Genomic DNA, 27,192 nt, shown 5'->3' with positions numbered 1-27,192 from the left:
GGCAGGATAAGATAAGTGCTTGGATCAGTGTAGTAGCAGTTTGGATGGAGAGGAATGAGTTGATTTTAGTGATGTGAAGATAGACTGACAGGATTTTCTGACAGATTTAAATATATGGGTTGAATGAGAGAGGTACTTGTACAAATTGGACTAATACGCCCATAGGATATTATGAACCCCTTGGCTCAAATTTTCATTTAAAACTATATTAAGCTCAATCTTCTATATTTTGAAGACGTAAATTAAAAGATACATGGTTGTGAAGGGTATGTATGGGGATACATATATTTTATAAAACTCTGTTCTATTATATCACAGAATGAATTTTCATAGCCTTCATTTCAACAACCGTACAATCATGCAATTTGGTTTGTACTAATATTGCAGATATTCCCAAAAAGGTGCTTTATAAGAGCAAACCCCTTTCTACAGATATTCCCAGCTAGAGGAATACAAGGATTTGGGTCACAGACACAGATAGGCTAACCTCTAGAGCAGGAAAAGATCATCTGAGCTGTACCACACATGATGCTACTGCAAGTAATGTCCATTCAAATGTACAATACTATTACTGTGTAAAAACTAGGTCTACTCTGAATACAAGGTGAGAAGCAATGTTGCAAGAATGAGTGCAATCAATCAACAGAAAGAGCAATATCCTGATGATGTGCTGACTTACTATACAATTCATTAGAGCCTTCATATTGCTCCAAATAACATGGATACATGTAAGTCTTTTCATAAACCAATCAAAACATATAATTACACTAAGAACCAAGAAGAATATTGGCATAATTAACTTCTTAAATTATACTTTGCACTGTATACAAAAATAAAATATATTTTTTCATTTGTAAATATATTTTCAAATGGAAGCACACTTTTTTCTTTTACATTAAAAAAAATATGAAACCCAGTAAGGGGACATAGCAAAATTTTTTTAAAAAGTCTCTTAGCAGAAGACACATCATTTCAAGGGTACTATTATTCCAAAGAAACACTCCTCATTTTTTCAGCTAATTCTTTTCTCACTTCAATGTGTTTCTCCAGGTTTTGCACCTCATGTGGTAGGTTAATATCCCACACAGACAAGCACGATTGCACTTCTGAAGAAAGAAAAAATTTGCACAACTTTAAAACAAAACAAATTGCATTTTAGTCCTTTTGCTATTTTATTTAAAAGTTAACAGAATGAACAGCTGGAAAATATCAAGTCAATAGTACTTTTATGAAATGTGTTACTACTTTAAGAAGATTTCATTTGAAGAAAACATTGTGCAAACTTGGCAGCATAAAAGAACAAAAACTACAAATGCTAAATTCTAAAATGTTCTCAGATAAAGGAAGGTCCTGCCATCTGCGAATGAGATCATGTATTATATTTCTTCATCTGTGATTTCTAAATCTCGCATGGGGATTAAAGACATGGTCATCATTATCCAAGGCGGGGAGGTTGGCAGGTTCACAAAGAAATATTCAGATTAACATTAAGGCAGAGGTAGCCTCAAAATCATTGCAGCAGATTTCCTCACCATTTTTAGTATACAAATGAACTCCAACAGATTACTGAAGAATTAACTGAGACTGGAGATAGTCATTTAGATTACTTTGGAACATTAGAAATCAATCATTCCCATGCCAAGAAGACACTTGACACCTGTAATATTTCCTATTAAATGAGGCACATCAGTAGTCTTCTATGGAGACTTACCCTTTTGATGATGAGGATCTTTATTTCTTTTATGGAAGTAACCCAAAACCAGCATAACATTTTTTAGGCTCCCTTTATGTACAAAATAAAATGAAAATTATTTCTTTAAAATTGGAATTAAACAACAGAAAAGAGAGAACAGAAAGACAGTTTTTCATATATGAACCAGCTGCATATTAATGGCTACACCCAAGTGAGGTTAATTCCTGCTGAGATAAAAGAAAAGGTCTGTCTGAATAAGAATAATTGCATTAAATGAGAAAAGAAATGAAAACCCACCATTTTCAGGTCTCTCTGAATAAGAATAATTGCATTAAATGAGAAAAAAAATGAAAACCTCATCCAACCTCTCTATGTAAACTGGGAATTGAATTTACAAACAAAGCTGCATAATGATGACAATTTTCAGAACTCCCAACTCACTCTCCGGCTGTATTTTTTTTCCCTGCACTAACCTCACTTTTGATCATCCTTCCCTCTAACCAATGCCTTCATCTCTACAGAATGGTAGGAGAATGACTGAAGAGGGGTGAATGGGGTGGTCAACCTGCCTCTTGTTCCTCAAGGATTCAGGTATTCACAACCTCCCATATCACTTTTTTTTAGCCTACTTTGCATCCCCTTAACCATCAACTCCCCTTTGTCTTCTTTCTCCTACCTGCAATTCATTTTAATGTCTGCCTTAGACTGAAAACTCCTTGAGGGCAAGACACTATGTCTATTTGGACCCCCAGTAAATACAACAGACCAACTGATTCTATGGTTCCCATTCTCTGTGCCCATTCTCTGTGCTTGTATGTGCTTTAAAATGCACTCGATGGAGGTTGGGACCCAAAAGACTAGACTACTTTAATTCTTTCAGTCGTATTACTGAGTTTTTACTGTATGCAAAGCATGAGATAGTTTGTCTTATGCCATTGCGTCGTCTCCAACCTATAGCAACGCCATGGACCCAACTCTCCCAGAATGTCCCATTTCCATCTGCAATCGTTCCGGTAGTGTTTTCATGGAGTATTCTTGGTAAAAATATGGAAGTGGCTTAACATTGTCAACTTGAGTCTCCGCCCTCAATTCTCTCCCATGTCACTGCTGCCCAGCACAGGTGAGTTTTGACTTGTAGCAGGTTACCTTCCACTCGCTAGCCACTGGCCAAGCTAGAAATGGAATAGGTATGCCTCTGCTTGACTCTCTCTCCTATCGTTGAGACTATTAGAGTACGAGGAACTCTCCAGGTGTGACCCTGAGAAGGGGACAGGGATCGTGCCGACGTTTCCATTACTCCTTCAGCACATTATCAATTAAGTAGAAGGGGCCCAACGACATTGAACAGGTAGTAGAAGGAAGAGAGGCTGGAAGATAGAAATTAATTGAAAAAATAATTGAGAAGTTAGAAATTAATTTTGTAGAAGAGAAATGATTTTTGTTTGGGTTTGTAAGTGTGGAGAGCTATGGTCTGTCAGATTAGATGAAGGAGGAAACTCTAGGCAGGAGGAATGGCATGAGCAAGAAATCAGCTGCAGGAGAGAAGCAGTGTTGCCCAAAGGATAGAGCAATGGCCTGAGACAAACCAGAGGACCTGGCTCCACCACTTGTCTGCTGTGTGACCTTGGGCAAGTCACAACGTCTCTAAGCCCCAGTATCCTCATTTACCAAATGGGGATTACAACTGTGAGCACAATGTGGGACGTGGACTTGTCCCACCTGATGACCCTGTATCTACCCCAGCGCTTAGAACACTGACTGGCAAATAGTAAGCACTTAATAAATACCAAAAAAAAAAAAGAGAGAACATGGACCACAATGAGAAGGTTTGCTTGAGAAGAATGAAGAGTACAATCTGGGATGTAGTGGGAGAAAAGTATAGAAAAGTAGGAGGGAATCCATCAATCTATCAAGCACTTGGGAGAGTACAATTTAACAGCACTGGTAGATATGTTCCCAGCCTTCCACAAGCTTATGGTCTAGAGAAGGAAAGAGGAAAAGACCAGATTGACGACCTTAAAGTTAAAGAGAAGAGGTAGAAAAAGAGAAGCTCAAGAAATGAGATAACACTAAGCATTAATTATCTCCTAGAATAGCATATCAAAAAGGAAATTTCTATACTGAAAAGTTACGTTTTGCAATGTCAGTCCCCTAAGTGCACCCAACTCCGCAAATATCTATTTGTCCATTGGCTGGCACTGAATACTAATCCTAAGTGATTTGGACTCTTAAAGGAAAAGAAGTGGATATAAAATCAACCGACTTGCCTAACTGGGCTGTCATCATGAATCGGACAGAATCACAGAAGTTGTGAATGATTCGGATGGTGCGGCGTGTTGAGAGATCAAGAAGCAAGATGTGGCCACCTCCAGTACCTATCCAGAGAGCTGTGTTTTTCTGAAGACAGAGTGTTTTCACTCTTCCAGAATAGGCCATTTTCTGTTTTGATTCCTTATTTAGTGAATCCATTTCCTCTCTGGAACCATGAATATAAATATATTGTATTACTAGGTTTATCTGAGTTAGCTGGTAGTACACAGGCAACCTTCTACAAACACACACACACACACACACACACACATGATCTAATTATTACAATTTGTGGAACAGCCTTGAAAGCATAAAATTTCTGCATAGACATAGGTTTTGCTCATGAGAGATATAGTATCCAAGCAAACTCCAAAATATTGAACTGAATATAACTGAGTTACTCTGGCACCTATGATTGCCCCTAGAGTAACAGATAAACTGTGCTAAATTGGGCAATATCCAACCCTCAATAACTATGAGTCTACAAAATCATCACACAGGAGAACAATTTTTTTCTTCATGGAAACAGTGACAAAAAATAAAGGTAGATCACTGAATTATTTCCCTGGGTTATAATTCTGCTCAAAATCGGTGAAAGAAACACATTAGGGAATAAAATAAAATGTTGAGATTAACCAATAGCCAGTGAGAATTAGAAAAACAGCATTACTGACAAAGAGAATATCCTAGATGTGCCAATAAACGTATTTCTAATCAACACTTATGAAGGCAAATGAAAAAAAACTAATTTAAAATGAAATGGTTTGAAAAATGTAAAAAAACCTCTACATGGTGCTGCTTATCAGGAAAGGAAAGACATTTCCTCGACATTTTCCTACATCAGTTTGGCATGTAATAGTGCTTAACAAATACAATTATTATTATTATTAGTGTTGTTGTTGTTATTATTATTACCAGGCAAGCATTCATTCAAAATCCAAAGTATAAGATATGGAAATAAAGTCTCTGTGGGATAATCCCTCTGACATACAATTAAAAACACAAAAGAAGAAACTTACTTTAGAAAGTGTACACAGTCTATTAGTTCACAACGTTTTTCGGTCTTTTTGTCCCAAACTTCCACAAAATGGCTATTTTTCTTAGCCACATAAACAGCTTTGTCAACCACAATTGAAATGATGTTTGCATCACTGAATGCAGCGTGAGACAATCTATAAAAAACAAAATAATTTATCATTGCAGATGTGTCACATCTTTTCTTGAGCTATAAAGATGTATCAATCAATCAACTTCATTAATTGAGCTCTTACAGTGTTTAGAAGGCCACATAAATGTTTGGGAGAATTGATTGGAAGAAAAAGACCCAATACCTATCCCCAATGACCTTCACTCTACAATCTAAAAGAATGAATTTGTAATGAACATTGTCCTTTCATATATACCTCCCTTTTCATTTTTGATGAAATTTCTGCGAAATAATCAATAATTTTCTACTTGCGATCCATTTCAATTAGAAAAATTTTTTCTATCTTTTAAATAGATAACGAATGAATCTGTCATAAATATTGATTATGCTTCACAGTAGAGCTGCATGTTGAAAATGTGTTCAAATTATATGCAGTTTGAAACAAAATACCTGGCAGTCTAAAGTGTGTTATTTTGTATTATGGTAATTGCATTTGATTCTATTTATAGAGAATATATGTACTGTAAGATGGACTAATGAAGATGAAGATTTTCTACAATTTACGAGGTCAGAAGCAATCTTAAATTTTGGGAGTCTAGCAGATTAGGGATCAAACGTAGCCCTCCATATCACATGGGCACATCGATCCTTTGAGGTGGTCCTTGATCTAGTTCAGCTGCTTTTTGAGTCCTGGGAAGGGACACATACACACAAATATCCTCCCCTCACACCCACAGTTCCACTAAAATCATTTCTGAATTGGCTTTTTGCATCAAAAAACACATCAGCACGGGAAGGGGGTGAACAGTGGAAGCAGGGGAAGGGGATCTCTGGAGGTCCTTTTCCCTCAGACCCAAAGAGAGAAAAACAATGGGAGGTGTAGCTTCCAAAGTCAGTCAGTCAACTGTATTTATTGAGCACAGACTGTGTGCAGAGCTCAATACTAAGCACTTGGGAGAGTAGCTTGTCTCTATCAATCAATCAATCGTATTTATTGAGCGCTTACTGTGTGCAGAGCCCTGTACTAAGCACTTGGGAAGTACAAGTTGGCAATATATATAGAGACAGTCCCTACCCAACAGTGGGCTCACAGAATAGAAGGGGGAGAAAGAGAACAAAACAAAACATATTAACAAAATAAAACAGAATAGATATGTACAAGTAAAATAAATAAATAGAGTAATAAATATGTACAAACATATATACAGGTGCTGTAGGGAAGGGAAGGAGGTAAGACTGGGGGGATGGAGAGGAGGGTGAGGGGGAGAGGAAGGAGGGGGCTCAGTCTGGGAAGGCCTCCTGGAGGAGGTGAGCTCTCAGTAGGGCCTTGAAGGAAGGAAGAGAGCTAGCTTGGCGGATGGGCAGAGGGTGGACATTCCAGGCCCGGGGGATGACGTGGGCCGGGGGTCGATGGCGGGACAGGCGAGAATGAGGCACTGTGAGGAGATTAGCGGCAGAGGAGCGGAGGGTGCGGGCTGGGCTGGAGAAGGAGAGAAGGGAAGTGAGGTAGGAGGGGGCGAGGTAATGGACAGCCTTGAAGCCAAGGGTGAGGAGTTTCTGCCTGATGCGCAGATTGATTGGTAGCCACTGGAAATTTTTGAGGAGGGGAGTAACATGCCCAGAGCGTTTCTGGGCAAAGACAATCCGGGCAGCGGCATGAAGTAGGGATTGAACTGGGGAGAGACACGAGGATGGGAGATCAGAGAGAAGGCTGATGCAGTAGTCCAGACGGGATAGGATGAGAGCTTGAATGAGCACGGTAGCGGTTTGGATGGAGAGGAAAGGGCGGATCTGGGCAACGTTGCGGAGCTGAGACCGGCAGGTTTTGGTGACGGCTTGGATGTGAGGCGTGAATGAGCGAGCGGAGTCGAAGATGACACCAAGGTTGCGGGCTTGTGAGACGGGAAGGATGGTAGTGCCGTCAACAGAGATGGGAAAGTCAGGGAGAGGGCAGGGTTTGGGAAGGAAGACAAGGAGTTCAGTCTTGGACATGTTGAGTTTGAGGTGGCGGGCAGACATCCAGATGGAGATGTCCTGAAGGCAGGAGGAGATGCGAGCCTGGAGGGAGGGGGAGAGAGCAGGGGCAGAGATGTAGATTTGTCTCTAGACTGGAAGTTTGTTGTGGGCAGGGAATGTCACTGTTTACTGTTGTACTGTACTTCCCAAGCACTTAGTACAGTGCTCGGCACACAGTAAGCGCTCAATAAATACGATTGAATCATTCAATCGTATTTATTGAGCGCTTTCTGAGTGCCGAGCACTGTATTAAGTGCTTGGGAAAGTATTTCGAGTGCCATTTTTCTGCTGTGTAACCTTGGGTAAGTCACTTCACTTCTCTGGGCCTCAGTTTTCTTGTCTGTAAAACGGATATTAAGACTGTGAGCCCTATGTGAACCGGGACTGTGTCCAACCTGATTATCTTGTATCTACACCTTAGATACAAGGGGTATCGCTACCCGGCTTAGAACAGTGCCTGGAACTTAGTAAGCACTAAACAAATACTAAAATTATTATTATTATTCTCCAAGTGTCCAGCAGATTTGTTAATTAGCAAACAACCAGCTAAAACACAGCCTAGAAGAGGAAAGGAGTTGAAACAAATGACTTTGATAAGCCACCAATCATTGTCAGTCTGTCAATGGCATTTACTGAACACTTACTGTGTGTACAACACTGAACTAAGTGCCTGGGAGAATACAAGATGATAGAGGTGGTAGACATGTTCCCTGCCCACAAGGAACTTACAGTCTAGAGGGGAGCTCACCAACTAAAACATTGGCTTTCCAATAAGGAAAATACATTTCTATATAAGGAACTTTTATTCTCAGAAATAAATAAGGTCCTCTGAGAAAGTCTGGGCCTAGCTGTGTGCCCTGGGTCAGAGGGTAAAGAAGGGGCACGGGGGTCTCAATAATATGCATGGAGGAATGAAGCTGAGTGACTCTCAACTGCTCCTGTTGTTGGCAAAGATACTTACTGGCTCTTTAAATCCTCCTTCCACCACCACTCAGGTTTTCGTTACCTAGGTGTTCTCTCTCTTGTTGGTAACATTCATTATTACTAATAATAATATTAATAATGATAATAGTGGTATTTGTTAAGCGCTTTCTATGTGCCAAGCACTGTTCTAAGCGCTGGGGTAGATACAACGTAATCAGGTTGTCCCACGTGGGGCTCACAGTCTTAATCCCCATTTTACAGATGAGGTAACAAGCACAGAAAAGTCAAGTGTCTTGCCCAAAGTCACACAGATGATAAGTGGCAGAGCCGGGATTAGAACCCACGACCTCTGACTCCCAAACCCGGGCTCTTTCCGCTAAGCCATGCTGCTTCTCTATTAAACAACCAGTGTGCATTTTCAATTACTCAATCGATCATATTTACTTAGTGCTTATTGTCCATCAGTCAATTGAATTTATGGAGTGCTTACTGTGTGCAGAGCACTGTACTAAATGCTTGGGAAAGTATAATAAAACACTTTCCCTGCCCACAATGAGTGGAGCACTGTTCTAAGCACTGGGGAAGTAGAGTCTAACAGAGTTGGTAATAATAATAATAATGATGATGGTATTTGTTAAGCGCTTACTATGTGCAAAACACTGTTCTAAGCACTGGGGGGTTACAAGGTAATCAGGTTGTCCCACATGGGGCTCACAGTCTTAATCCCCATTTTACAGATGAGGGAACTGAGGCACAGAGAAGTGAAGTGACTTGCCCAAAGTCACACAGCTGACAATTGGCGGAGCCGGGATTTGAACCCATGACCTCTGACTCCAAAGCCCGGGCTCTTTCCACTGAGCCACGCTGTGTGGAAGACACATTCCCTGTCTAGAGTCTAGTGTAGTCTGTAAGCTCCTTGCGGGCATGGTTCGTGATTACAAACTCTATTGTACTGTGCTCTCCCAAGCATTTAAACAGTGCTCTGCATACAATAAGTGCTCAATAAATTACACAGATTAATTGATTATTCAGGGCCCCTTTCATCATAGGTACTGGAATGTTAGTTTGTATATTGCAGTATTTATGGATAAGAAACCTGCACATATAGAATATAAGACCAGAGATATAGAGAAATGAAGCTTCATTGTATTTGAAACTAATTATTTTTAGAACAAAAATACACTGTCTAATTCAACTTGATAGATAATAATAATAATAATAATAATAATAATAATGGCATTTGTTAAGCACTTACTACGTGCCAAGCACTGTTCTAAGTGCTAGGGTAGATACAAGGGAATCAGGTTGTCCCACATGGGGGCTCACAGTCTTAATCCCCATTTTACAGATGAGGTAACTGAGGCACAAATAAGTTAAATGGCTTGCCCAAAGTCACACAGTAGACAAGTGGCAAAGCAGAGATAGTAGAGTGCCCTTCACACAGTACATGCTCAATAAACAAAATTGATTCATTGATAGTCTTGAAAACAATGACAATAACATGAAATGTTCTGGGACAGTCTCCACAGTATAGATATGAAATTATTAAGCTAATAAAATAAACTTGCCCTAAGTTTTTTATTTTAACTAAAATAAATTTACTGTGAAAAGACCTGAATTTCTCCTCACATGATGAAAGGAGTCACTAAATACTATGCTGATTAGTTGATTGTATGTTGATAAAATGCTAGCTTCAACTACTGGGAATAAATATGGGCAGAAAACATCAGGCAATATATTGATGAATCAAACTACAGAGAATAATTTAATTATGGGAGAAACTCACGACTGACTAGTCTTCGTCTCAATAAGTTTCTGAACAGAAAAATCGCTGGAAAGTGAGACAATATTTGTGCCACATCCTCCCCAGATTGCATTCTTTTCCGACGAGCTATTGGATTCACTTAAACACATCAGTGGAGTGCTGACATTTCCTATACTGAGTATCTTCAGAGGAGCTGCACCTTTGCACTTCACCAAAAAACAGGAGAGAAGATAACTCAGTTTGAAGACAGACAATGCATTATCTCAGTTTGTAAGCACATATCTAAATAACGAAACTCCTTAAGTAGAAATACAATTCTCTACTATCAACTTTGTTTACAAAATGGTTGCAAATACTGATTTGAGATAGTTAAAACGAGAAAAAAATGTAACCAATCAATTGTATTTATTGAGCACTTACTGTAGGCAGAGCAATGTACTAAATGCTTGGTCAAAAATATAACAGACACATTCCCCGCCCGTAATCAAACCAAAAGGTTCAATCATGCTCAACATTTCAGCTTGCACACTGTATGGTTTTTATAAATGTTTATTAGCTCTAGGTTAACATCTCTCTATACCTCAGTTTCCTCATCTATTAAATGAGGATTTTATACTTGCATGTTTGTTCTCTCTCTTTTTCCAACCCTTCCACCTCCGCTCCATCTCTTGTCCCTGCAGTGTGGGATAATATAATCATAACAATAATTATGGTATTTGTTAAGTGCATTCTATGTGCCAGGCACTATACTAAGTGCTGGGGTAGATACAACCAAATCGGGTTGGACACAGTCCCTGTCCCGCATGGGGCTCACAGTCTTAATTCCCATTTTACAGATGAGGTAACAGGCTCAGAGAAGCAAGTGACTTGCCCAAGGTCACACAGCAGATGAGTGGTGGAGTTGGGGTTAGAACCCACTTTATTACTCTTCAAGAAATAAAGAGTACTTAATGATCTTAAGTAGTAGTAAAGGATGCAGAGAGCTAAAAATAAAAACCCCAAACCTGTCAACCTGTAATGGGCTCATCAGAACCCTCATGTTTTTATATAAAATGTATTTAACATTTACCTTAATACTTTTGTCCTCAAAAATGGCTAGCTTGCCATCAGCTGTCCCCACCAGAACAAAATGTGTCTGTTTGCTAAAGAGGGGAAAAAAAGATGAGATAAAACTTATCACTCTCAAAGATTATTCTGTTTAGAAAATTTCAGAGGCCAATTATTTGTTCTCCAAAATTATCAATAGCCAAAAATGTCGATACATCCTAAGATACATCTGCTAAATCTGTAGGTGCACGTGATACACCCAGAAAAAGGACAAATGCAGTCCTTTCCTTTGTTCTAGCAGATGTAAGCTAGCTGCCGCATGTTTACAGAGCTGGAGTTTTTTTTTCCCCTCAAATGTTCATTTTCTTTACTATACCTTTGCTTGGAAAAAGAACTGCAGTATAAGCAAGTAACAGAGTCTGTCATCCTCTGAAGCATGTGTCTCCTTTTTCCATCTTCAGCGTTAATTGCCAAAATAGTGCCAATCTGCGTTCCTGCCACAATCCAACTTTCCTTTTCCATAGGAAGGTACACCCGGGCAAGGCATAATATTCTACCATCAGCGATATCCTGTGACAATGCATTTCAATCAAAGTCTCAACAAGGTCATTGAAGTGTATAATAAATGCATTTAGAAATCCTTCAAGATGGTATGAACATACACGTTTATTTTTAAATTCATTTACCTGTATACATTTCACTCCACCCTCATCCCCACAGCATTCAGTGCATACCTGCAATTTATTTATATTAATGTTTGCCTTCCCTTCTAAAATAAAATCGTGGAATTTGTTAAGCAGCATGGTGTAGTGGATGGACCACAAGCCTGGGAGTCAGAAGGTCATAGGTTCTAATCCTGGCTCTGCCATTTGTCTGCTGTGTGACCCTGGGCAAGTCACTTCACTTCTCCGTGCCTCAGTTACCTCATCTGTAAAATGGGGATTGAGACTGTGAGCCCCATGTGGGACACTGACTGCGTCCAACTTGATTTGCTTGCATCCACCCCAGCGCTTAGTACACTGCCTGGCATATAGTAAGTGCTTAACAAATGTCGTCATTATCGTTACTGCTATTATTCTAGACTATAAGTTTCTTGGGGGCAAGGAACATTTCTACCAACTCTGTTGTACTGTTCTCTCCCAAGTGTATACTGTTCTGAGCACAGTAAGAATTCAATAAATACCATTAATTGCAATACCATTGCTTGATTTCATACACTTAAAAATTACATGCATTTCTTTCTACTAATTGATAACAGTAATCTACTATGCAGCAACTTCTGGTTTAACAATATGTCAGAGGAAACACAAGCTCTTGGAGAAAAGAGGGCCAAAAGTCAAAGTCAACTGAATTCTGACCATCTTCAAGAAAATAACGAGGTTGGAGTTGTTTTGACTTGGACTTTAAAAAACACACAGGGATAATCTCTCATAGACTGCGATCTTCATGAAGGAGAGGAATGGTGTCCCATCTGATTACTTTGTATCTATCCCAGTGCTTAGAACAGTGCTTGACACATAGTAAGCTCAATAAGAAGTATTATTATTATCTAGAGTAGGTGGGGAACATGTCTATCAACTATTACACTGTACTCTCCCAAGCGCTTAGTACAACGCTCTGCACACAGTAAGTGCTCAGTGATACAACTGACTAAAAAACACTGTTTTGATTGATTATGCCTGTTGCATTCATTCACTGCATTTATTGAGCGCTTACTGTATGCAAAGCACTGTACTAAGTGATTGGAAAGTACAATACAGCAATAGAGACAGATAGTCCCTGCCCACGCTGGGCTCACAGTCTACAATGGGGAAGACAAACAGGAATACAAGTAAACAGGCATCAGTATAAATAAACAGAAGTATAGATATACACCTATATACATAAATGCTGTAGGGGGGCAAAGGGGAAAGAGCAAAGGGAGAAAGTCGTGATGATATGGAAGGGAGGGGGAGCTAAGGAAAAGTGGGGCTTAGTCTGGGAAGGCCTCTTGGAGGAGGTGCACCTTCAGTAGGGATCGGAAGAGGGGAAGAGAGCTGGTCTGGCGGATGTGAGGAGGGAGTGCATTCGAGAAGCAGCATGGCTCAGTGGAAAGAGCACGGGCTTTGGAGTCAGAGGTCATGGGTTCGAACCCCGGCTCCACCATGTGTCTGCTGTGTGACCTTGGGCAAGTCACTTAACTTCTCGGAGCTTCAGTTACCTCATCTGTAAAATGGGGATGACGCCTGTGAGCCCCATGCGGGACAACCTGATCACCTTGTATCCCCCCCAGCGCTTAGAACAGTGCTTTGCACACAGTAAGCATTTAACAAATGCCACCATCATCATCACTCGAGGCTAGAGGTAGGACATGGGCCAGGGGTCGGCGGCGAAACAGGCGAGATCGAGGCACAGTGAAAAGATTACCACCAGACGAGTGGAGTGTGTGGGCTGGGATGTAGGAGAGAAGGGAGGTGAGGTAGGACGGGGCTAGGTGATGGAGAGCTTTAAAGCCAATAAAGCCAATGTTTCTTGTTTCTATATGTGGTGAGATGCTGCAGAAAGTATTGCTCCAAAACCAGTGACGATATATTAAATGCTGACCTAAAATTTAATGTTCATCATATCAAATTAATTTCACAAAATAGATTACATTTAACTACACATACACCGTCTCATTGTCAATCTTATTTTTTGTGCACTTACTGTGTACAAAGCATTGTACTACGTGCTTCGGAGAGTACAATATAACAGGCACATTCCCTGCCCAGGAGCTTACAGTCCAGAGGGGGAGACAGACTTTAGTATAAATAAATAAATTACGGATATATACATAAGTGTTGTGGGGCTGGGAGGGGGGAGATGAATAAAAGGAGCAAGTTAGGGTAACACAGAAGGGTACTGAAGAAAAAGAAAAGAGGGCTTTAGTCTTGGAGGAGCTGTGCCTTCAGTAAGGCTTTGAAGGGGGAGAGACTCTCACTCTCTCATTCTCACATTTGCCCAAATCCACTTACACTTTGGGATTTTATTCCCTTGCAACTCACACCCACTCTCACATACCCACACAGTCTAACCCAGAGATACAATTTTCAGTAAACTCTGGGAATCCCCTAGAGCTGGGAGGGCCGTGGGAAAGGAAATTCCTTCAGCTCAGTGCATTTGGAGGTTCAAAAATGTCCGTTGGAGTTTTGTGGCTGAGTGCAGTTTTCTCTATCCCATTGCTGAACTGTTCTGGGAGGCCATATTCTGAAGGATCAGAAGTGATTATAAGTAATTGAAGCAGCATGGTTTATTGGAGAGACCACTGGCCTAGGAGTGAGAAGGACCTGGGTTCTAATCCTGGCTCTGTTGCTTTTCTGCTGCGTGACTCTAAGCAAGTCACTTCCCTTCCCTGTGCCTCAGTTATCCCATATGTAAAATGGGGATTAAGACTGTGAGCCCCATGTGGGACATGGACTGTGTACAACCTGACTAACTTGTGTCTACTTCAGTGCTTAGTACAGAGCCTGGCACACAGTAAGTGCTCAACAAATACCAGAAAAAAATGACTTCTAAAGGTGATTCTTCATTGGAGTGACCTAAAAATAGTATCAAAACCTAGTTTCAAAGCTATACATCAAATAACTACTGTGCTCTAAAACTAATGTACATCTTTTTCTGTATTAATACGGTTCTTCTACCAAAGAATCCGTGAATAACTACTTCAAGCCATTTTTAAGATAAAGAGAGGTTCTTAAATCTAAGAGTTTCCCAGTTAATATACCAAGCGATCAGATAAAAGCACTTAAATGTCAAGGGTCTGAAGAGATTAAATTCAAATAGTTTTCAACCTACCTCACAGGTGTGACTTTCAGTGTTTACGTCGAGAAAGGATAACTGTGCTACATCAGTGTTCCCACTACCTAGCCAGACTCCAGCTTTATGGCAGCTTTGATTGGAAGCAATCATGCATTCTGCAACAAAGGTCGTGGGTATTGTAATGTTTCTCATCAGACAGATTAATTCCGCTGAGTTCAAAATTTCATACATCTGAAAGGAAAACATGACAAATTAAAATCAAAAGCGATGGCATCAGAGGGGCAGAACAATAGTCCATCCAGTCTAGTAGTTTGGGTCCCTCCGTCACTGAGAAGAACCATGTGATAACTTCCCTCCAGAACATTCATCCTAATGGTGAAAGAGGTGTTACACTAAACATGGATTCTTATGGACCTGCTCCCCTTCCATTTAGAGCAGGGGTTTGGAGTCAGTAGTCACGGATTCAAATCCCGGCTCCGCCAATTGTCAGCTGTGTGACTTTGGGCAAGTCACTTAACTTTTCTGTGCCTCAGTTACCTCATCTGTAAAATGGGGATTGACTGTGAGCCCTCCGTGGGACAACCTGATCACTCTATAGCCTCTTCCGTGCTTAGAACAGTGCCTTGCACATAGCAAGCACTTAATAAATGCCTTCATTATTATTATTTATACAAACTTCCTTGAAAAGACCAACTTCAGGCTGCACATGTTCTACAGCTCTCCATATCATGTTTATCACCCAGTGAGTGAAGAAGTGTTTCCTTAATACCAACCATCTTCAGGTTTCAGAGATGAAACCTTGCTCTAAAACTGGGTTGGGTGAATAAGTACTCTGTGTTTGCTGCCCCTTTCCTTCTACTGAGTCCCTTTCTGACAGTCTTTCTAAACTCAAGAGTATTAACACTGCCCTGACCTTTTCAGTTTACCATCATACACAAGCTACTGCAGCCTCTGGGTCATTTTGGTTGCCCTTCTCTGTACTAATTTCACCCAGAATTAGTAGGTCTAAAACTGCACATCAACCTAATTCATTTTGCACTTCTTACTTCAAGTGAACTTGAAGAGCTTTCAAACACTTTTCTAAAGGACCATGAGACGGCAAAGACCTTTCAACCAAATCTAATTAACCAAGTTGTAATTTCATTCATTCAACTGTATTTACCGAGAGCTTACTGTGTGCAGAGCATTGCGCTAAGTGCTTGGAAGAGTACAATACAAAAATAAACAGGCACATTCCCTGCCCACAAACAGGGCAGTTTGGCCAGATCACACTACTGCACCATAAATCACAAGGTAAAGAATTAGAATAATGTTATGATTTGTGCATAGTACAATACTCTGCACACAGTAAGTGCTCAATAAATACTATTGACTGATTGATTGCCTAGCCCTGGTAATAATAATGATGATGACATTTGTTAAGCTCTTACTATGTGTCAAGCACTGTTCTAAGCACTGGGGTAGATACAGGGTAATCAGTATGTCCCACGTGGGGCTCACAGGCTTAATCCCATTTTACAGATGAGGTAACTGAGGCACAGAGCAGTTAAGTGACTTGTCCAAGGTCACACAGCAGACAAGTGGCAGAGGCAGGATTACTGTGCCAATGTGTGCATTCAGGGTCTGCGTAGTTCCTCACACTCATGACAGGTTGGGGATATTCAATGACACTCAGAAGTTTGGGGCAGCCTAAAGTAAGTGATTTGAGGATCCTGTAGCCACACTCTAGAGGGAAAGGGGAAAGAAGGCTCCAACTCAGACCCAAATGACTCCCACAGAATCTTTCAGGCTCTGATCAATCATATTTACTGAGTGCTTACTGTGTGCAGAGCTCTGTACTAAGCACTTGGAAGAGTATAATATAAAAATATAACAGACACATTCCCGGCACACAACAAGCTTACAGTCTAGATGGGCTCTGGAAGACACCCAAGTGTTCCAGTTCTGTGCAGGCCCCGATATAATCATCCTTCCTCTGCCTGCGTCACCAAATCATTCAGAAACCACCCGAACAAATTTCCCCAAACCAGGAACAGTTCCATGCCAACTATGCCCTAATTTCTTCTTCTCCCACTCCCTTCTGTGTTGCCCTTGCACTTGGATTGACATCCTTCATTTACCCTTCCCTGTGCCCCCGGCACGTTTAAACATACCCATAATTTATTAAATTATAGTAATGTCTGTCTCTCCCACCACAGACCGTAAGCTCATTGTTTGCAGGGAACAGGTCTACCAACTGTTATACTGCTATACTGTACTCCCCCAAGCGCTTAGTACAATGCACCGCCCACAGTAAGTGCTCAAAAAATATGACTGATTGACTGTATTCTCCCAAGTACATAGTACAGTGCTCTGCACACAGTAAGAACTCAATAAATAAATAAATAAATAAAAAGCAGCATGGCTCAGTGGAAAGAACACGGGCTTTGGAGTCAGAGATCATGGGTTCAAATCCCGGCTCCACCAATTGCCAGCTGTGTGACTTTGGGCAAGTCACTTAACTTCTCTGTGCCTCAGTTACCTCATCTGTAAAATGGGGATGAAGACTGTGAGCCCCCCGTGGGACAACCTGATCACCATGTAACCTCCCCAGTGCTTAGAACAGTGCTTCACACATAGTAAGCACTTAATAAATGCTATCATTAATATATACAATTGATTGACTGATAGTTCGATATCTGGACCAGAGCCCGTGCAGCGTTGGCTCAGTGGAAAGAGCATGGGCTTGGGAGTCAGAGGTCATGGGTTCTAATCTCGCCTCCGCCACTTGTCAGCTGGGTGACTTTGGGCAAGTCACTTTACTTCTCTGTTCCTCAGTTATCTCACCTGTAAAATGGGGATGAAGACTGTGAGCCCCATGTGGGACAACCTGATGACCCTGTATCTCCCACAGCGCTTAGAACAGTGCTTGGCACATAGTAAGCGCTTAACAAGTGCCATCATTATTCTCTGGACCAGATCTCCTGGTACACTGACATCCGGTAGTAAGTTACCCAAAATTTTCCTAAGGTTAAAATTTCAAAAAAGCTGGGAAAAAAAATCTGCTTCACTCAGAACGTCAACAGCTTCTTCAAGTATTTTTATATTTTTATCTAATAAAAAATTACAAAGTAAATTTTTTTTACAGTTACACATTTCATTACCAAACTGGAGTAGTCAGCCAATGAACAAATGGTTAATTTTCATAACGGTAACTAGACATATGCATTTGCTTTTTATTCCTACCATTATTTATGACTTATTGAGAAGTTACCTTGTGCAAAGCTCTGAACCAAGGACTATGGGAAGGTTCAAGGGTATTCACTCATGCCACGGATCACACGAGACTCACAAACTGATAGGGTAGGAGAAGATAGCAAACACAGGGAAAGAAATAACCAGGAAAAAGTTTAAGCAAAAATAACCATTCAACTAACAGGAACGGAAGAGCTGCAGGACACAGAGTCTTCCTCAGATGCTCAATGCTCCTTGGTTTAAGTAGCCACAATTTTCCCAACATTCTTAAAGTTGGAAACTCAGTCTTCTACTGCACCGTTCTTGTGGAAAATAGATTCTCCTCACAGTAGCCGAAAGGGGAGGGAAGTGCTATTCCAAAAACTCTGGAATTACTAAGGAAGGAGTGCTTGAGCCATTTACCTACAGCCTCGGTTTCCACCTACAGCCTCGTTCGTGCGGAACGGGATTTATCCTTAGTGAAAGAAGGAAAATAAAAATTCTTTCTTCCCCATAATCAATGAGATTTTGAAGCCAAATCGGGCAGGGGGTGGAAGGAGGTAACTGTCCCAAAAGACTTCAGGGTCTCGGGCCACTGAGCTGTGTGGTTGCAGCATCGGCTCACTACTATTTCTATTGTAGAAGCATTGTCTTGTGGATAGACCACAAGACAAAGTCAGGAGACTTGCCTTCAAATCCCAGCTCTTCCATTTGCCCATTTGGTGACCTTGGGCAAGTCAGTTCATTTCTCTGTGCCTCAATTTCCTCACCTAACAAGGCTCCTGATTATATGATAGATAATAGTATCTCACTATCACATATGAATGAATAAATCTACCCCAGCTGTAGAGTGCTTGGCAATACCACAATTATTACTATTATCATCCCTACAATGCCTTTTTTTCTCTCCTTTAGACTGCGAGCCTTATGTGGGACAAAGGCTGTTATTATCCTGAATCAAATCAAGCACTTTGCCCAGTGTTTGGCATATAAGTGCTTAATAAATACATCATCATTATTGTTATTATTATTATTATTAATAAATGCCAGAACTCAAATGTGAATGGATAAATATGAAGCAATAATGACTGTAATATAACTGATCAAATACCTGGGCAGACGTTGGTCTCTCCTGAGGATTTTCTTTCAAACACTTTTTAATTAATTTTTCAACTTCAGGCCATGGAGCACAACCATACTCTTTGACTGGGTCTAAAGTAGTTTAAAACAAAAATACATTCTGTTAAACTGGGGGACAAATCAGATTTTTGAGCCCCATCCACCCTCTAGACCGTAAGGTCGATGAGGGCTGGAAACATATACCCCAACTGTGTTGTACTGTAATCTCCCAAGTGCTTAGTACAGTGTGCTGCACACAGTATGCACTCAATAAATACAATTGAATTAATGAATAAATACCACTGACTGAGTGATGTGATCTGAAAACCATATTGAATGTATGTAATGAAAGATTCATAAGGTCACCAAAAACATTTATAGCTCTCCGGAAATAGTTAAGTACTATAGCTTTTTTGAATCTCTTTACAGAAAGACTCCTCAAAGTTAGAAGACCGCACTTCAGTACATACTGAAATGGCTTACCAGGTAATCTTCCCTGCAGGGCAATCTCATCAAATTCATTTGGAAATTTCAAGCCTTCCACTATTCTACCTCCTGCTGTCAAAATGTCATAAAGTAATAAACCAAATGAATAAACATCGGCCTGTTGGTTGTAAATTACATTTCCTCTGGACACTTCTGGCGCCCGAAATCCTGAAAACAAAAAAATCATTAAGAATTATAAACCAATCAATTCAGACCCAAAAAGGAAAATGAACCAAAAGATGAAGGGAATCAAAGATACTGAGGTATGGTCAATTCTAATTCTTTCTATGACAAGCAAAGTCTGTACCTCTGTTAATAAAAAACACACAAAAACCATTCACAAAAATACTGAGGATTTTGCCCCCAGCATGAATGCAGTTATAGCTTAAAAACAATGTTTTCAAGGAGGTAGAATGCTATTAAATTTTCTAATTGAGGTTGTGGACTGAGAGCTTAGATTATGCCATGATTTTGGGGGAGACAACTATGCAAACTCTTAAAGGGTCCACTTTTTAAGGACTGCCCCAAGTAGAGTTTTGACACACCAAATTTTCAAGTCCAATTTGGACTTAGCCCAGGCCTCCCAGACTCAAACCAAGGAAGCATTAAAAAAAATTCAAGGACTGGCTTTTCCAAACACAGAATATTTTAATTATCTTCCACATAGGTCAATATGTCAAAGTGGGAGATTCCCCCTGTAATAACTACTTTTAACCCTAAATTTGTCATGGTATTTGAATGCTTACTGTGTGCAAAGAACTGTACTAAGTGCTCAAATTGGTACTCTAACAGCAAACATGCAATCCCAATTCTAAAAGCAGGAACATTCAGTGATAAGGCAAGTGCAGTTTGAAAGTTGTTTTATTTTTGGCTTTACCTCCTCTGATGTGAAAATGAAGGAAGAATATTTAAACATGTCCTGATTAATTGATAATTACAAAGTTAACACGGTAACAGAAATATGAATGATAGCTGCTCATGTTTCAAGTGGTCAAAACAATTTCTCGTGAGCTAGTTTTCCTCTCTGAAAGGACAAAATGCCCAGAAAACAGAAGCTGGAGGTGGACACCTTATCATCAGCTTTAAAGCACTCAACACAACTTGCCCCCTCATACCTCACTTTGCTACTCTCCTAGTACAACCCAGCCTGCACACTTTGCTTCTTTAATGCCAAACTACTTGGAAGGAGCATGGCTTAGAGGGTAGAGCACATACCTGGGAGTCAGAAGGACTTGGGTTCTAACCTTGGCTCCGCCACATGTCTGCTATGTGACTTTGGGCAAGTCACAACTTCATGTGCCTCAGTTCCCTCATCCTCATCTGTGGGGATTAGAACTGTGAGCCCCATGTGGGACAGGGACTGTGTCCAACCTGATTAACTTGTATCTACCCCAGTGCTTAGAATAATGCTTAGCATATTGTAACTGCTTAACAAGTACCGTTATTACTATTAACCTACTCACTGTACCTCGATCTCGACTATCTTGCCACTCACCTCTCGTCCTCTGGCCTGAAACACCCTCCCTTTTCATATCCGACAAACAGTTACTCTCCCCACCTTCAAAGCCTTGTTGAAGGCACATCTCCTCCAAGAGGCCTTCCCTGACCTTCTTCTCCCACTCCCTTCTGTTTCACCCTGATTTGCTTTCTTTATTCACCTCCCTGCCCCAGCCCTACAGCACTTACGTACATATCCATAATTTGTGTATTTACATTCATGGCTGTCTCCCACTCTAGACAGTAAGCTCGTTCTGGGCAGGGAACATGTCTACAACTCTGTTATACTGTACTCTCCCAAGTCCTTAACAGGGCTCCACACACAGTAAGTACTCAATAAATAAGATTGACTGATTGACACAAAGCCAAAAGAAGAGTCTTGAGAGGTCATAAATTGTACAACTAAGAGTAGTATCTCAACTTTTAAATGCAAAGTAAAAACATTTTGGAGCCCAAAGAAGCGTGAAATTCATGGGATGAGGGAGAAGAAAGCTTAGAGTGCCACCATTTTGGGGGGGCAAGTGCAGGAGAAGCAATCCATTCCTGCTCTCCTCCTCCTTGCCAACTGACTGGCCAGCCCAATAAAAACAACTGACTCGGGTTTTTTCCTTCTTTTGAACACTTTCATTTTTAACTTAGTGGTCTCTGCTGCTGCCCTTTTCTCTTCCCCAGCCTGTAGGACTCCTACCCAAGCCTGGCCAAAAGCATGTTGATGGGGCAGGGTGAGGGCTGGTTGGGGGAGGAGAGGGGTGGGGAGTTAGCAGAGGCTTGGGAATCAACTACCGCCTCCTGCCCTCCTCGGTTCAGGAGAAGCAAAGTAGCACTGAAGCAAATGCATTTGATAATAATAATGATGGTATTTATTAAGCACTTACTATGTGCCAGGCACTGTACTAAGGGCTGGGGTGGATACAAGAAATTGGGTTGGACATGGTCCCTTTTCCACGTGGGGCTCACAGTCTCGATCCCCATTTTACAGGTGAGGTAACAGGCACAGAGAAGTGAAGTGACTTGTCCAAGGTCACACAGCAGACAAGTGGCAGAGTGAGGATTAGAATCCATGACCTTCTGACTCTCAGGCCCTTGCTCTATTCACTATGCCATGCTGCTCAAGAATTTGAGTGAGCTTGATGAAAATGGATGATGAACAAAAATTGGGAGTCTGAAATACTGTACCTATTAAGCCAGGTATGGGCTTGTCAAATAAAATGCTTCTTTAATAATTCCGGAAACCTGGGCTATGGCATTTGGGATCAACCCACTTTTAATTGTCTAAACAGTGAAGTGCCGTGTCCTGTTACCTTCACCAATCCTTGATTAGAGTCTTCCTTAAATGGACTTCATGATCATATCTTAGTAGAAAATACTTTTAAATCAACTATTTCTTGTTTCACTTGGGGTTCATGTTCCGCATTGCTTTTATGAGGACACATTTTGAGGGTGAATTCTGAGGCCTAAAAAATTAATTATTCAGTTGTATTTGTTGAGTGCTTACTGTGTGAAGAGCACTGCACCAAGGACTTGGGAGATTCACTCATTCATTCAATCGCATTTATTGAGTGCTTACTGAGCGCAGAGTACTGTACTAAGCACCTGGGAAGTACAAGTTGGCAACATATAGAGACGGTCCCTACCCAACAACGGGCTCACAGTCTAGAAGGGGGACACAGACAACAAAACAAAACATGTGGACAGGTGTCAAGTCATCAGAATAAACAGAAATAAAGCTAGATGCACATCATTAACAAAATAAATAGAAAATATGTACAAGTGAAATAGATAGAGTAATAAATCTGTACAAACATATATACAGGTGCTGCGGGGAGGGGAAGGAGGTAGGGCGGGGGGATGGGGAGGAGGAGAGGAAAAAGGGGGCTCAGTCTGGGAAGGCCTCCTGGAGGAGGTGAGCTCTCAGTAGGGCTTTGAAGGGAGGAAGAGAGTGGTATTGAAGCTCTGAGATACAGGCTAAAGCCTTGCTTTACTATTGCAAGAGACAAGATCAACAGCGACAGAGTACATTCTTTTAAGAACTGAACAATAAACCAACACCTATTTTTATCTCTTACCTGGTGTTCCTTCCGATGTTTTTATCCCCATTCTACAGCAGTACTGAGCAATGCCATAATCGGCAATCTTGGCAATGACTGCAGCATTTGGGTAAAGGGTAAAGAGTAGGACATTGTGAGGCTTCAGGTCACGGTATATAATCATTGCAGAGTGGAGATATCTGTCACAGAAAGCATATGTGATGAATTCTTTAGAGAACTAAAAGAGAAAATATCCTTGGATTTCAAAACATACTAAGCACCAATAAATAATAATAATGGCATTTATTATTAGTAGTAGTAATAATAATAATAATAATGGCATTTATTAAGCGCTTACTACGTGTAAAGCACTGTTCTAAGCTCTGGGGAGGTTACAAGGTGATCAGATTGTCCCACAGGCAGCTCACAGTCTTAATCCCCATTTTACAGATGAGGGAACTGAGGCACAGAGAAGTTAAGTGACTTGCCCGAAGTCACACAGCCGACGAGTGGCAGAGCCGGGATTTGAACCCCTGACCTCTGACTCCAAAGCCCGGGCTCTTTCCAATGAGCCACGCTGTGCAAAGCACTGCTCATTCAATTGCATTTATTGAGCACTTACTGTGTGCAGAGCACTGTTCTAAGCACTTGGGAAGTACAAATCAGGAACATATAGAGATGGTCCCTGTTCTAAGCGCTGGGGAGGTTACAAGGTGATCAGTTGTCCCATGGGGGGCTCACAGTCTTAATCCCCATTTTACAGATGAGGTAACTGAAGCACAGAGAAGTTAAGTGACTTGCCCAAAGTCACACAGCTGAGAAGTGGCGGAGTCAGGATTGCAAAAATTGCAAGCACAAAAATAATGGTGTTTGTTAAGTGCTTACTATGTGCCAAGTACTATACTAAGCTCAGGGGAAGATACAAGCTAATTATTCATTCATTCATTCATTCATGCAATCGTATTTATTGAGCGCTTACTGTGTGCAGAGCACTGTACGAAGCGCTTGGGAAGTACAAGTTGGCAGCATATAATTAGGTCGGACACAGTCCCAGTCCCACATAGGTCTCACTGTCTTAACTCCCATTTTACAGATGAGGTAACTGAGGCACAGAAGGGTGAAGTGACTTGCCCTAAGTCACACAGCGGACAAATGGCAGAGTCGGGATTAGAACCCAGGTCCTACTGACTCTCAGGCCTGTACTCTGTTCACTAGGCCATGATGTTTCCCTTACATGCCACCTACGTGAGGAATCTGATTTTTAAGGCTCAGTGATTTTAACCGCGGCCATCTACTTCAAAAAGAATAATAAATGATGGCATTTAAGTGCTTACTATGTGCGAAGCTCTGTTTTAAGTGCTTTATTTTCCTATTCAAACCAATTATTTAAATATCTCTTCAAATTAAAACAATTACTGCTCTAACAAATGTTTTAATACTTTTGAATGCTGAGTATCAATATCCACTGCATTAATAATAATGGACGGACAGTCTTAACTGTGAGAAGGATTCAATCTCCTAGTCAAAGGACAAGGACTGTGTCTAACTCTCACCTGTGAGTTCTCCCCCGGTGCTCAGTACAGTGCTCCGCATATAGTGTTTCATAAATACTATTACTACAGTTACAGAGAAGCAGAATGGCGTAGTGGATAGAGCACAGGGCTGGGAGTCAGAAAGTCATGGGTTCTAATCCCGACTCTGCCACTTGTCTGCTGTGTGGCTTTGGGTATGCCGCTTTACTGCTCTGTGCCTCAGTTACCTCCTCTGGAAAATGGGGTTGAGATTAGAGAAGCAGCGTGGCTCAGTGGAAAGAGCACGGGCTTTCGAGTAAGGTCACGGGTTCAAATTTCGGCTTTGCCAATTGTCAGCTGTGTGGCTTTGGGCAAGTCACTTAGTGCAAGTGCTTAGTACAGTGCTCTGCACACAGTAAGTGCTCAATAAATAAGATTGAATGAATGAACTTAACTTCTCTGTGCCTCAGTTCTCTCATCTGTCAAATGGGGATTAAGACTGTGAGCCCCACATGGGACAACCTGATCACCTTGTATCCCCCCAGCGCTTAGAACAGTGCTTTGAACATGGTGCCTAACAAATATCATAATTATTATTATTATTAAGAGCCCCACATGGATCAGAGACTGTGTCCAACCTGATAAGCTTAATAAAGAACCTACCAGCTAGTAAGTGCTTAACAAATACCATTTTAAAAAAGAAAAACGTGGCTCCCTACATGCTTTTGGAAGGAATTTCACACTGGGTTGAATTCTGTAGTGAGCAGGAAATGCTCTCGGGATAATGGGTCCCAGAAATGTGAAAAAAAATTAAAAAATCCCAGGAAACAGCTGAACTACATTTTCCCGCAGCGCCTGTGCCCGGTGATGGATCCATCCATGGGACCATGCCTCCATCAAACCCAATGCAGGACAAATGGCAGACCCTAAAAGCTGGGAGGAAGCCAAGATATGCTACTGCAGTTTTGATTTTTAGATGTTGCCCTAATAATAACAATAAGTAATCATAATAACAATGATGGTATTTGTTAAGTGCTTTACTACGTGTCAAGCACAGTTCTAAGTTCCGGGGGAGATAAAAACTAATCAGGTTGAACAAAGTCCATGTCCCACATGGGGCTCACGGTCTTAATCCCCATTTTACGGATGAGGTTACTGAGGCCCAGAGAAGTCAAGTGACTTGTCCAGGTCACACAGCTGACAAGACCCCAGATCCTTCTGCCTCCCAAACCCATGGATAGAGTTCCACTAGGCCATACTGCTTCTCAAGCCTCTCAGATACTTTCCCTTTTTATACCCCTATGCCTACAGCATATGCTGTTCTCCACAGAGGCAAGATACTAAAAATGTATTATCCATGGAGCTAATTTTAAGTATAAAATAAGTGTATCTAATTTTGTGGCCTATGATCTCTTCAGGAGACTAAAATCACGTTAAAGAACAGCATGGTGTAATGGACAGAGAACGGGTCTGGGAGTTAGAAGGTCATGGGTTCTAATCTCAGCTCCACCACTTCTCTGCTGTGTGACCTTGGGCAAATCACTTCACTTCTCTGTGCCTTAGTGACCTCATCTGTAAAATGGGAATTGAGACTGTGAGCCCCGCGTGGGACAGGGACTGTGTCCAATCTTATTTGCTTGTATTCACCTTAATGATTGGCACAGTGCCTGGCACATAGTAAGCGCTTAACAAATACCACAATCATTATTATTATATTCAATTAAATGCAATTTCTTGCAATAAGTTTCCAGCATTCTAAAATCGGGACCTTTTGTTATTTTCACTAGCGAAGCTAGTTGGTGAATACGAGCAGAGTGGCAGAGTTTCATGAAACTTTCCATTCCAATCCCAATACCCCAGAGCAGCAGGGCATAGGTCATTTACTTGGGAATGTGTCGCTGTGATTTCCTAAAAGAAGACTCTGTTCCAGAAGGTAGCTAAAACAATATTCTGGTATTATGTAAAGCACTTCTAGCCAAGGCAGTACATATCTTTTGTTAGTCGATGGATGTGCTAGTGCAACTGACCTCATGAGCAAGTAAAAGACTTAAAGAGAAAATTTACTAAGGGCTTAGGAAAGGGTCATTAGCCAGCTACACTGCTGAAGAGGAAGGCAGGAGATTAAGAATAAAAAGGTTAAAAGCCAAGTCACACATCACTGGGCAGTTCTCAAATCCCTCATAAGGCGAAATGTTCTCTGAAGAACAATATATCTACTCCCGTGCGCTGAAAAGCAGGACACTGTGCCCCTGCTGCTTAAGGTAACTCACGGCCATGCCAGATCCATCTTCCTAGAAAAGGCTGTGTCGGGGAACACGCACTTTATTTTTAAAGTGAATTCCAAGCTCAGGGAAGATTGAGAGGTCTCAAACCACAAATCCTCTATTTATCCAACAGGAAAGCTTCCTCCAATTGTACTCTACCATTATGCGAGAAACCACAGGATCAATCCAAGGGATAGGAAACTCTGATTCTAAGTTTACTCAGGCTGTTTTCTACAGTTGAATCAACTTAGGGAATTTTTATTCACATATAAAACCTTATGGTTAGGAAACAGACGGGATGAGGTGACTGAAAAACAACTATAATAATAACAATAATAACTGCCTAAGTGTTTACTATGTACCATGCACTGTAATAATAATAATAATAATAATGAT

The 27,192-nt window shown here is 41.0% G+C and overlaps 1 protein-coding gene across 1 annotated transcript in view; it reads right to left on the bottom strand.

The window, feature by feature from the left end:
- Positions 1-882: 882 nt before the first annotated feature.
- The window catches only part of LRRK2 (leucine rich repeat kinase 2), a 163,363-nt gene continuing 137,053 nt past the window's right edge, over positions 883-27,192 (bottom strand). Inside the window, exons 41-51 of the mRNA XM_038765259.1 lie at positions 23,061-23,221; positions 19,495-19,665; positions 19,004-19,104; positions 14,716-14,910; positions 11,279-11,472; positions 10,925-10,997; positions 9,877-10,061; positions 5,023-5,175; positions 3,961-4,169; positions 1,712-1,783; positions 883-1,106 (exon numbers count right to left, since the gene is read on the bottom strand). Of these exons, the coding sequence (XP_038621187.1) occupies positions 985-1,106; positions 1,712-1,783; positions 3,961-4,169; positions 5,023-5,175; positions 9,877-10,061; positions 10,925-10,997; positions 11,279-11,472; positions 14,716-14,910; positions 19,004-19,104; positions 19,495-19,665; positions 23,061-23,221 (1,636 nt within the window). The 3' untranslated portion in view covers positions 883-984. The remainder of the gene's footprint in view (positions 1,107-1,711; positions 1,784-3,960; positions 4,170-5,022; positions 5,176-9,876; positions 10,062-10,924; positions 10,998-11,278; positions 11,473-14,715; positions 14,911-19,003; positions 19,105-19,494; positions 19,666-23,060; positions 23,222-27,192) is intronic.

Source organism: Tachyglossus aculeatus, chromosome 2, assembly GCF_015852505.1.
Source record: "Tachyglossus aculeatus isolate mTacAcu1 chromosome 2, mTacAcu1.pri, whole genome shotgun sequence".
Taxonomy (NCBI): domain Eukaryota; kingdom Metazoa; phylum Chordata; class Mammalia; order Monotremata; family Tachyglossidae; genus Tachyglossus; species Tachyglossus aculeatus.
Note: the sequence above shows the minus strand (reverse complement) of the source record. Positions and strands in the feature narration are given on the sequence as shown.